This window comes from Teleopsis dalmanni, chromosome 2, assembly GCF_002237135.1.
Source record: "Teleopsis dalmanni isolate 2A chromosome 2, ASM223713v2, whole genome shotgun sequence".
Taxonomy (NCBI): Eukaryota; Metazoa; Arthropoda; class Insecta; order Diptera; family Diopsidae; genus Teleopsis; species Teleopsis dalmanni.
In genome coordinates, this window is record NC_051847.1 from 132844231 (window position 1) to 132856631 (window position 12401).

General features: G+C 23.6%; 2 protein-coding genes across 5 annotated transcripts in view; both read right to left on the bottom strand.

Moving 5' to 3' along the window:
• The window catches only part of LOC119675013 (neprilysin-2-like), a 66463-nt gene extending 58417 nt beyond the window's left edge, over positions 1 to 8046 (bottom strand). For 3 of the 4 annotated variants that reach the window (XM_038086179.1, XM_038086178.1, XM_038086177.1), the window contains exon 1: positions 7899 to 8046. In XM_038086179.1, coding sequence (XP_037942107.1) covers positions 7899 to 8017 — 119 coding nt within the window. In that variant the 5' untranslated portion in view covers positions 8018 to 8046. Of the gene's footprint in view, positions 1 to 7297; positions 7426 to 7898 lie in introns of those variants that run through there. The other variant, XM_038086181.1, reaches the window with a different exon arrangement.
• LOC119675015 (DNA cross-link repair 1A protein-like) overlaps positions 1 to 12401 on the bottom strand; it is a 367032-nt gene that overhangs the window by 261090 nt on the left and 93541 nt on the right. The window lies entirely within an intron of this gene.

Below are 12401 nucleotides of genomic sequence, written 5' to 3' on the forward strand. Positions count from 1 at the left end.
GTAACTATCCATTACAAATTTTTTTTTAAATTTGAATAGAAGACTAAGAACTTTTGTCTTTTCTAAGCTCTATATGGTATATATAAACACTCCAAGATTATAAGAATATTAGAAAAGTTTGATAAAACTTTTACTTTGAAAAATATTTATAGTACGATTACGACTTTTGGGCTATGATAAAGCTTTTACTTTGAAAAATACTTATAGTAAGTACTGATAAATAGGTGGTTGGTTTTAGTAGCGGTAGAGTTTCCTCTTCACTCCAAGAAGCGTTTAAACTCCGTTTTGTTAACATAAAACCAATCATGAAAATTTTGGTATCAAAACCAATCTGCGCGATTAATAAAGGTAATTATTTTTTAAAAATCATAGACCTCCATAATGGATTGGTCAATCTGGTCAGGCCTAAACGTTTGCAAAGAAAGTACAGAAAGTTGTCTCTGTTTCAGTTGTTTAGGATCGCGAGATAAAAAAAATATTATTTGAAAGATTAAGCGATTTTATAATTGTTGCAAGTAAAGAAATTAAAAAATAAATAGCGAAGTGGCAAAATAAATTAAAAAAAATAAATTACAATTGCTCTTCATCATTAATCCAACAGTCGGCGGAATCTTTTATGTATACATAGCGCTATTGTGTGTGTGTGTGTGTGCTTAGTTATTGCTTATAATTAATAGTCACAATTTATGATTACGTAGTTCAAGATTAAATTTAAGTAAATCAAAAGTATATGCGTCTTTGCCATCCTTTACAACCAAACCAATTAAAATACAGCACAGATTTTTTTCAGGTATCGAGAAAAACCTGTAACAGTTACCTCTAACAATGGGCACAATAGACCCGACGGTCGCAGTGCTACATCCCCTAACAATAATAATACCTCTAACAATAGTTAAATTGATTTAACATAAGAAATATATATATCTTTTAATACTTTAATATAGAATTGGTACTGAACAGCATGAGATATGTATACATATATATATATATATATATCGGACAATAAAATTAAAAAAAAATTGTTTGTAGGCTGTTTGGGTTTAGGTAGAAGAAAATTTCGTTTAGTAAGAGATTGTTAATTTTTTAAAATTTGCAAGAGTTTTTGGATTTCAGATTAAAATAAAGTCTATTTTTTTTTTTGACGGCAAGGAAGATTGGAATGCCTCTACGCACTGACCACAATCCGGCGCCCCGAAAAGTTTAATCCCAGACTCCCACTGACTAAACTACTCCCCCTCATTCCTAGAGACTTATTATTTTAATTTTATTCGGGTATTATATTTTGAAAGTAAAAAACTTTCCAACTATAGTCATAAAGTTAATATATAAAAATTAATATCATTAAACAGGAAAGTCAAGGTGAAATCAAAGCTACATATACTTGTTATTATATTTTATTTAGCAACCGATTATTTTTTAATCTATATATAATCAAAGTGCTTTATAACACCACACAAGTGTGGAAGATGATTTTTAAAAATGATTTAAAATTATTCTTCTTAGCTAAAAAATTTTTTTAAAATTGCGAGTGTTTTGTCTGAATTTTTTTTTTAATTTAATTTTTTTTAAGGGAACATCTATTTTGTCAAATATTGAAAATAGATAATCACTCCACACAATTCATTGGATAACAAATAAGTTATCTATCATGGACAAAATATATGATAAATAAAATAATAATATAATATGTAATTTCTAATATAATATATATAAAATATGTTTTAGTTTTACTAATATTAGATCAGTTATAATAGTTATATTAATTAATCTTTCAAGTTCTCAGTCAACTCATTTCATAGCTCAAAAATCAAGGTTTTGATTTTAATTTTAATTTTAATACATTTCTAATTCAAATACTTTAATTTCCGTATTTAATTTATTATCCATTAAATAAATTGACTATATTTTTATGACACTAAATTTTGCCGAAATACCAGTTAATAAGCTTAATCTGTGAACACAAATTAAAAATGTACTTTATTTTAATATATTATTTGTATTACTTATATACATATATTATAATTTCATTATTTTTAAATTAAATATCTTGTTTGCTCAAACAACTTTCTTTTTGTATCAGATCGTGTTTTTATTTCTAATACGATATAATTTTTTTTTTCAAATTTAAATTTCAAAACGAAGCGATCTCAGATAGACAAGAGAAATTCAAATTAATTTAAAATATTTATTTCATTTTATTTTTTGTTTTTTTGCATATATAACAATTGTGCATACTACTACATTATTGTTTATACTTTAATACGTAAATAAATATTTCAATTTTTAATTTTAAAATATTCACAAAATGAATATTTAACAAAATATATTTAAAAAAATATTTTATTGATATTTGAACAAAAGATTATAATATTATGTATTTTCTATTTTGTTTTAATTTGAACTTTTTAAAAAACATACGTAATTCTATATATTTTTTATTTTGCATATAAATATATATATATATGTATATATATAAAGAATTAGCATAAAACGTCTGTGATAGCATAAAACAAGCTCGGATTTTTATGACAAAACGGAAAAAGAAATGTCGGTCAAGACTTTTGCCCCAATAGAAATTATGTATACAAAAATTTGACTCACTACGTCTAGTTTTGGGTAAGAAATTTTTATATGCTCTGCGCATAGATACTCGTAGACATGGAAATAAAGAAATGCAAACAAAATTTTAAGGTGTGAAGTACATACATCGGTATTTATGGATAAAAGTAAAATAGTACAATTTCACCCAAAAAATAAAAAAAAAATAATGCAGAACCAATAAAAATAGTTTTCGTACAATAACTTTTATTGTTCTGAAGAGCGTTTCGAAATTGCTAGACAAATAGTAGGTGAGGTAGTCACAACCGTAATTGTAGTCAAAGTCGTTTATAAGTTGTGTTAATGACATTTGTAAACAAATAATGAAAACAAAAACTTAGGCTTGTTGCAAAATAATTTCTTAAAATTTTCTAAAAAATTTTTCATTTCATGTCTGAAAAACATTCAAAATTTTTTAACCTAAATAACATAAATATTGGTGTAAGTTAATCAAAAGAAATGTATACATATTAAACATTTTAAAAGTTTTTTTTTTTGTTGTAAATAAAAATCTTTATTAATAAATTAATTAGTTAATAATTGAACAAGTGCAAATGCATGAAGATACTCACTAATCTTTACTTATCTTACTGATTTATTGAGCCATCAATAAATTTAAATTAAATATTAATTTAATCAATATATTGAGTTTAAACTACTTATATTGCTCACTAATAAAAAATGAACGATAAAGGGGTGATCTAGCATGATATACCTACATATTAACAGAAATTTTGAAATTATTTTTATTTATTTTTAACTTTATCTAAAGGTAAAAAATGTTTAAATATATTTTTAGTAAATTTTAAGATGATGATTTTAATTATTACTATTATTATAAGAACAATCATACACAGCTACATGTAAGATATATTGTGTTATCTGTTAAAAAAAGTTCCCTAAGCAAATCTAGACAAATCAAGACAAATAATAAAATCTAAAAGCCCATTAAGACTACAAATTTCATCCGTTCAATAGAAGATAAAAGTAAAAATACGAGTACATGGTTATGTATGTTTCGCTCTCCGTTTCACATAGCATACTAGTGTCTAAAATCTTTAATTCAATCTTTGAAAGTCAATAATTAGCAGAAGCTTGTTTAGTTAAGAAACAAATAAATAATCTAAGTTCAGATCTATTTAAACTGACAAACCTGTCAATTATTTATTCCACTTAGATTTTTAAGCATTTTACATTCAATTACATTAAGTACGAAATTAGTCTGAAAGTGGATACTATGAAGGAAGATAATGCAGTTTCCTTTACAAGTTTTTTAGCGTTTGATTACCGTTTTTAGATAAGTGTTATTTGCTCATACTTTCTAACTCAGATATGAGATTTGCTCGTTGTCTTATGGTACGAGAGATGTAACTCTGTGGAGCATAGAAGAATTGTGACACAAAACGATATTAATTATTACTATAGCGGAACAGTGAAAATATCGCTGTAATTGTGCAACTTTTAAAAGCTTTTAAACACAGAAAGATAACAGGGACATACGAAAAAGGTGCGTTAAAAATACAGAACTTATTCTAGTACCAGAAAATATGAATATTTTCATATATTGATATATTAACACTTCAGTTTTTAATTGTATTACGTTACAATTTTAATCAACATAATGGTAAAAAAAAAATATATCATATACTTTTTACTATTATTAGTTTAGGTATTTGAAATAGTATTTTAGGAACAACTCACAAAATCGGTATTCAATTACTACTTAAATATTTTATGTTTATAATAGAAATACATATCTTAAAAATGGATAAAAAAGATATGGAACCATGAATTTATTCTTGATAAAACAATAAACCAAAACAATTATCTATTACACTTGCTTGTGATATACAAAAGTATTATAAGCAATAAAACTTAATTAACTCCATCTTTAATTAATTTCTATTTTATCTTCATTTAATTAGCTGAGAAATATGTTACCCAACATCAGTGTCTTCTGGAACACAGAGTTGTTATTTTCTTTTTCATAGACTTTATGGAAAATAAATTCCTATTTAAAATTGTATAAAATAGATATTTTACGATTTTTGAGGAAACACCTGTTACGTTCTTCTACAATAATGATAACTCACACAATTGCAATCAAATAAGTAATATAGATGTTCTAAACATCTATACATTTATTAATTTTTTTATATTTCTTTCTTGAACTGCATAAACTCCCGTAGTAGAATAGAATAGAAATAATCCCGTAGTAAATATGAGATCAAAAAAATGATAAAATAAGTGATTTACATTTCAGTTTGAAATGAAAACTCTATTTAGAATGTAAAATTTTTTGAGACAGGAAGGAATTAAACTAATATATTGCAGTTCATTTAAAAATACGGATACTACTAAAACGGTTGATTAAAATATAATAATAGTTCAGTAAAACTGAAATGAATTTGATATTACTGAATTTTATTCAGTTTTGAGCTAAAAGAATGAAGTCATTGATTAAACGTAAATGAAATTACGACGTAACTAGTCATTATAACTATACGCAAAAGTCCAAAAAACAAAAAAAAAAAAGAATTCAGAGAAAAAGATTTGGTTCCAATGAAAAGTCATATCAAAACTAGGGCATATTTTAAAGTCAAAGAAAAATCATTTAACAAGTGAGGTATTAAAATATGAGAGAAGTTCTTGAATAATTATGTTACTCCTAAAGAGGCTACGTTAATGAATAACGTTGAATTATGCCAAAAAAAATTTCGTTTCATCCTATGAACTAATGGATCTGTGGACAGCTGATATGGTTATAGGCTTTTAGTGGAATAATCTAACACGTTTTACATATAAGCTCATGCGTCACTTTTTATGCTATCAAAACATTAAAATAAATTGTCGATAAAATAAAAACAAAATCACTAAGTAATTTAAAAAAAAAAACATTTATTACCAATATTTTGATATATACTATCAATATATTTTGATATATACTATATATATCAGTATAAATAGCCAACAAATAAAACAAACATATGTATTAGCGATTAATAATAAATATCTGATTTCTACGATTTACAGTTATAGAAATAACTATAACTGAGAATTTTATGTTAAGTTTGCAACCTTCTAAAAAAAATATAGAATGATTATTAATAATGAGTTTATTATCTTTTGTGAAATAACATCTCTTCCTGATTCTTTTTTTTTATAGATGCACAATATCTTTTTACTCATTAGTAATTAATTGCAATAATTAAAAATTTCCTTTTTTGTGTAGATCTAATACTTAAAAAGAAATAATTATTTCAAATAATTATTTGAACTATAAATTTTTAATGAGTTCATATACAAATTTTTTTACATATAATACAATGTAATTGCTAATGGATAGTCTGTAAATTAACCCTAGGTTATAAATGATAAGTTGGATGATTAAATAATACAGATACTTAAGAGAATAAAGAATTATTGAAGAACCAAAAAACTTTTCATTTTTTCATTTATTGATACTAGTAAGAAAAATTATAATGCCTTGAAAGTACATTTATATTAACATATGGTATTTCAAGATATATCAATAAATATATTCATTATCTAACAACATTTTTAATGATGAACCGTAATGAATTAAGAAAACTGTTATATGTTATGTACAATATATTTCGAAGGTTTTGAATAAAATTTACTATTTTTTGTTTTTTTTAATAAAATTTTGTCTTCACAATGGTAATTTACATATCCCTTATCAATTTTTTTAGTTTCGTAGGGAAACGGTAAATCCCGCAAAGCTCAAAGCCGTGGTCACTTGCAAAAATAACATATGTACTTAATGCATTCGGAGAGAATTTACAGTTTATTGAAATATTTATGTATCAAAAACTGATAAGCAATTTTTTTACAAATGCTTTAGCTCTTGTAATATTTTATTATATTGTTAACATTTTTAAGCAATACAAATTGTACGAGAAAATAAAAATTTTCATAAGAAATTTTCTGCAGAATTAAATAAATTATATATATTTTTACCAATTTATATATCATTCAAAAGAAACAGAGCTTAAAATTAAAATATGCATATATATGCTAATAAGCATATGGGCATTCCCATATTAAAAATAATAAACTGATATACATTTATAATTATTTCCAGGTAATAATTATTATTATTTATATTCTTTTCGGTACTTTACTATTAAATTACTTTATGAAAATTTTGCGGATTAAAACAATAAGCAGCACTACTTAATTCGATATACGTCTTTTTAAATAATAATTACTTCCAATTGTTTATTTTTGAAGAAATGCAAAGTATAACAATAAAAATTACAAATTTAAATTATAATATTATAATTTAAATTTCTAATTATTTTATATTTAATTTAATATTTAATATCACCACTTTTATATAGTGGCATATTTTATTAGTTTAATATATTCCGTATATTATTTCAACTTATATTATAAACGCTACGCAAAGAAAACTCGGCTCTGTTAGTAAATAAATTTTAATTAAGCTTTTAAACCTTGAACTTTGAAAAAAAAAAAATTAAAACGCAACTAAATCAAAATTAAAAAAATTTAAGTTTTAAGCACTTTCATTAAATAGGCATTAAGTTTTAGTTAATAAATTCATTATACAAATTTTACAGTAATTAAAAACAAACAATTTTTACTTGCGTTTACTTGTTGAGACATCAACAAACAACAAAAATATATTATAAAAATTAATTATAATTAAACTTACTTAATTACGGTTTGCATTTTTTATTTTAGCTTAAAACCGCTTCGAATCTTAAATTGTTTTGCTAACAGCTTCTCTTTAATTATTGTTTTCAAATTTTAATTTTCCCTTTAATTTAATAAATTTAATTATTTTTTATAATTTATATTAAAAAACATGCGTCAATAAGATAAAATATTTTGTTTATATAAATATTGCACTTTGATATTGCATCAAAATTATTTCAATTTTATAAAAAAGAAAAGAATAAATAAATATTTTTTGTTTATTTATTTATTTAACACTTTTTTTGTTTAAATAGCTAAATGTTAACTGTCAAACTTTTGCGACAACAACGACTATAACCAACCGACAACAAAGGCAACGATCAACTGAAGTTTGAGCTACGTTGAAGCAACGGTTTTTATATGCGAATTTTCCATTAAAAAGAGAAAAACAAACAAACAAAAGATAAAAGTTTTTAGTTGCTGTTGCTTCTGCTGCCACTGTTACTGTTACTGTTGGTATTGACGCTGGTGTTTGTATCGGTGTTAGCACTGCTGCTGACACTGTTGTTGCTGTTGTTGATTGTTGAAATTTATTTACATGTTAAGCTTATGCTTACCTCTTTTCTACAATTTTCAACAGTAACACTAAATTTTTCCGCTTTTTAATAAAAACTGTTGCTTTAAATGTTTTTAACTGCGATAGTGTGTGTATGCGTGTATATATGTTGTGTCTCATACCGTTAAAATTTTTAAAAATAAATTATTTAATTTATAAATTTAAATTGAATATACAAAACACTAACGTAATGTTTAATAGATAATTAAAAATTTAAAACTTAATTTTATTAGATCTTATTAAAATTACTTAAATACTCAACGACTTATTACAGCCGGAACAATTTAATGACTAAACAGTTTGACAACCACTGAAATATGTTTTGACATTTAAGTGGTAAAGGGAAAGGGAATTTAAGAAATGAAATTTCCTTTTATTGTATCCTAGACAATTTAAATTCTTTTTCAAACATATCTTGAGAATTAAAAAGTTAACAAATTTTAATACTGATTCAATTATTACAAAATAATAATCTAAATATTTCAAAAATGAAAACAATTCTTACTATAGTTCCAAAATAATTTGATATAAAATCCTTTTACTAATTGTGTAATATACTTTAAGTCAACCAATAAATGTGAGACACTAAATTAAGATATATCGGATGGTAGTTACGTTTATTACCTATCAAAATAATGTACGGAGTGCTGAGAAATTTACATTGCTACACTACCCACATAAATTTCATTTGTAATATGCTAAAAAGCAAAGGGTTCCAATCATCATTAGCCCATTTCCTATTTCCGTTACAACTCTTATTGAACTACTATACTTATTGAAATTTTTTTGAGTTTCTTTAAAAACATATTATTAAATTAAGGTTGATTAAGGTTAATTAATGTTATAATTCACATCAAAGATGATTATTAAAAATGAAATATAAATGTAGAATAATAGTTTATTTTATAATTTTTATAAAATTTAATTTTATTTATTTCTAAAACACTTTTATTTTCATCAAGGGATGCTCAATTCTATCATCAAAAATTTACATATTTAAGAACTCTTCTATAGATTTAGTGGTATAGCTATTTTAATCTATATTTAATTTATATATCTAAATATATCTATATGAATTTATATATATCTATCTATATATATCTATATATTTATATATCTATATGAATATAGATATAATCGATATCTATAAATATAGATTTTTATAATGGTATACATATATATATATAAGTAGAAATAAGTAGAAATACTTTACATTAAATTTAGTAAAATTTTAAACAATTAAAAAGATTTTTTTATAATTTGTATCAATATAGTTAGTTTTGGGTACAATTCACAAATTTATTTTATTATATTTAATTTAAATACATATATAATTTTATAAATGATGTAGAAAATTAAATTTTAATAATTCAGTTTATATGGTACTCATACAAAATTTCGAATTCCATTTTTAAAAAAAAATATAAAAAAATTAAATTCGTCTAAGTTATATTTAAATCACATTTAATTCTTTAAACTTATTCAACAAAAAATAAAGTATTGATAAACAATATAATTTACATTAAACTCTATATAATAACAATTTTTATTGTTCCAGAATCTTATTGAAGTTACCACGCTGCTTTAATTATTGTCCTTTATGAAAGTCCGGTTCTTCACCTGGTTCTTCACTCATTATTTACTCTTATGTTTGAGTGGTTATATAATAATATTTTCATCAAAAAAATGTTTGGATATATTTAACTTTGTATTTTAAAAAATATTATTTATTAACAGTCACATTTTAATTAGAATCGATAATGATTCATTGCTAATGTAATGAACATCATTTTATTATGAAAATAATTAGAATCATAAGTTAGAAAATATAATTTTTAGAATCATAATAATTTAGATTAGTTTAATTTTCTTAGCCGCATTCTATTAAAACATGCTCTTTAGCTCATAACATCTTCCAGGTGTATTCAAACTGGTTAAAAGTCGCTCGTTACAAAACAACATTTATATGCAGAGCACATTGAAAACAATAACGGAGTGATTGCATCGAAACTCCTTCCTTAAAAAGAATCTAATGAACATGCATCACTGAAAAATGCAAGTATTTGCTTTACTTTTTATTATTGTGATCACGTAAAAGCACCATAATGACTTGTTTTCTTGAAATATATATGTAGAAAATGTTTAATTTTATTTTAAATTTTGTGTCATTGTCTTTTACAAAACACGTTTAAAATTTGGCTTTTTAAAATTCCTATCAGTTGCATTTACATTACGGGTAAATTAAAAAGCAATCAGGAAGAGAATTACCTAATACATACTGAACTTTAAAAACAAAATATCTTATATATAAAAAAATCTAGTAAAAAACCCAATAAAATCTTACACGTCGCATTAGATATTCTTACAACATTGAATAATTAGTTTTACATACTTAGAAATGCAACTCTGAAAACTATATTTCAAAACATCCGAAACAAATTTGTTGAACTTTGATATAATTAAATAAGTTTAACAACTGTGCAATTTATTCCTTTTACTTAATTTTCTCATATTTCAAATTAATTTATAATTAAATTAGAACGAAATTAGAAGTATGATTACAATGTAACGAAGTGAAATAGGTATTAGTAGAAATATTAATGTAAATTAATTTAATTGAAATTTTGAGATAAAAATGATGAATTGTGGAAAAAAACGGAACTAAAATTATATCTGCTTTTGAATCCTAGTTATGGAAATTTGTAGCCTTAACGAAACAGAGTGCCGAATCGAAATTTAATAATCAATTAAAATCAAAAATTGTCAGATATAGCTTTGATTGAGGCTACTTGGAGTAACTGAGAAAAATGAATTTGACATCACCTTAATAGTACGTTCACACTGTCCCATTTAAACACTTGTACATTTATAATAATCTGTTAACGTTTACATTATAATAAGCTCATGTATGCAACTGATAGAAGTTTTACACATTTTTATACTTTTTTAATAGTATATCATAATATATCATTAATAATATACAACATACATTTTACAAACAATTCATATTTAAGGGTTGTATTCCATATTTTTCGCCTTAAAAGAGCTGATTTATTGATAATGAGCTCATTTGTATGAAAGGACTTTGTATGGTAAATCACCCTCATTAGTGACTATAATAAGCAAAATGGACTAAATGAAACATTGTGAATATGCTATAACACGAAAAATGTAAACTATTAAATATTAACTTATCTTAATGTTGTATATCAGCAACAAATTTAGTTTTGTCATTAACATAGAGGGAAATTTTAGTAGCCAAACGTTAATACTATAAATTCACTTGTTTAGATTTGGAAGTGACTTTCTTTGAATAAAGGAAATATTATTTATTCCATTATTGACCCATGTCAAATCTTAAATTCAAAATTATCATAATCTATAAATTTTAAATCCAGCATAGTTAGTAAATCCGGGATAGTTTGAATTAGTAAAACAATCAGTTAATGCCTACAGTATTTTAAAATTAAGACAAGCCTTACAATACAAACAAGAGTAATATCGATAACAAAGTTATTAAATCGTGTTTCAACCGAATTTTAATATACATATATCCTAATCCACAACCCGGACTTTGTTATTTTATTTCACGTTATTCCTAATCTGATTATTTAACCTCATATTAAATCGCTTTGAACTGTATGAATTTGTTTCCTGACTTTTCAAGAAAAATATTTTACAATTCAAAAGTCAGCTTAAACTAAAACAATTACAATTCTTCAAATTAAAGTCACATTAAGGAATATAGATTCTTAAACAGAAAAGCTATTTATATATAATATTAAAATATATAAGCATAATACCATGTATCTGCTTGTCTCATTTAGGCACTTTAGCTCATTAAGGCCGCTAATGAGGATAATTTATCATACAAAGAGCTTTCATATAAATGAGCTTATTATAAATAAATCAGCTGATCTAAAGCGAAAAATGTGGAATACAACTTTCCTTAAAAATAAATTTCCCACAAGGAAAATTACAAACATAATTTATATGTAAAATGTAAGCAAACCAGCTATTTCATATGCATAAATCAACTCAAGCCTATGGAAACGACAAAATCTTAATTTTATTAAGATAAGTAGTTTAAGCTACAGTGAAATCATAATATAACAGCGGTTTCAGTGATGAAATTTCTAAATTCTAAACACATATTTTTTAATTTTTTTTTTTTGTTGGTAGAGTTGTAAAATTAAACTGCTAAAGTATCAGACTTTATTTTTGTTTGTTTTATATTTCTTAAAAGGAAGAAAATGACAAGAATAAATGCAAGAATAAGAAAAATTAAAACTTAAGTAAAACTTTTGTTTTTTATTTAATTTTTATTGTATACTTTTTTATCTTCATTCATTCTTTTGTAGAACATTTTCGGATTATACGAAACAATTGACGTTTTACTGAATACTGAAAAAATTGTCTTATCTACTTATGCCTGGGTAATTCGTTATTTTTATATACAATATTTTATAATTTTAAATATTTATACTGTTATTATAATAAATAT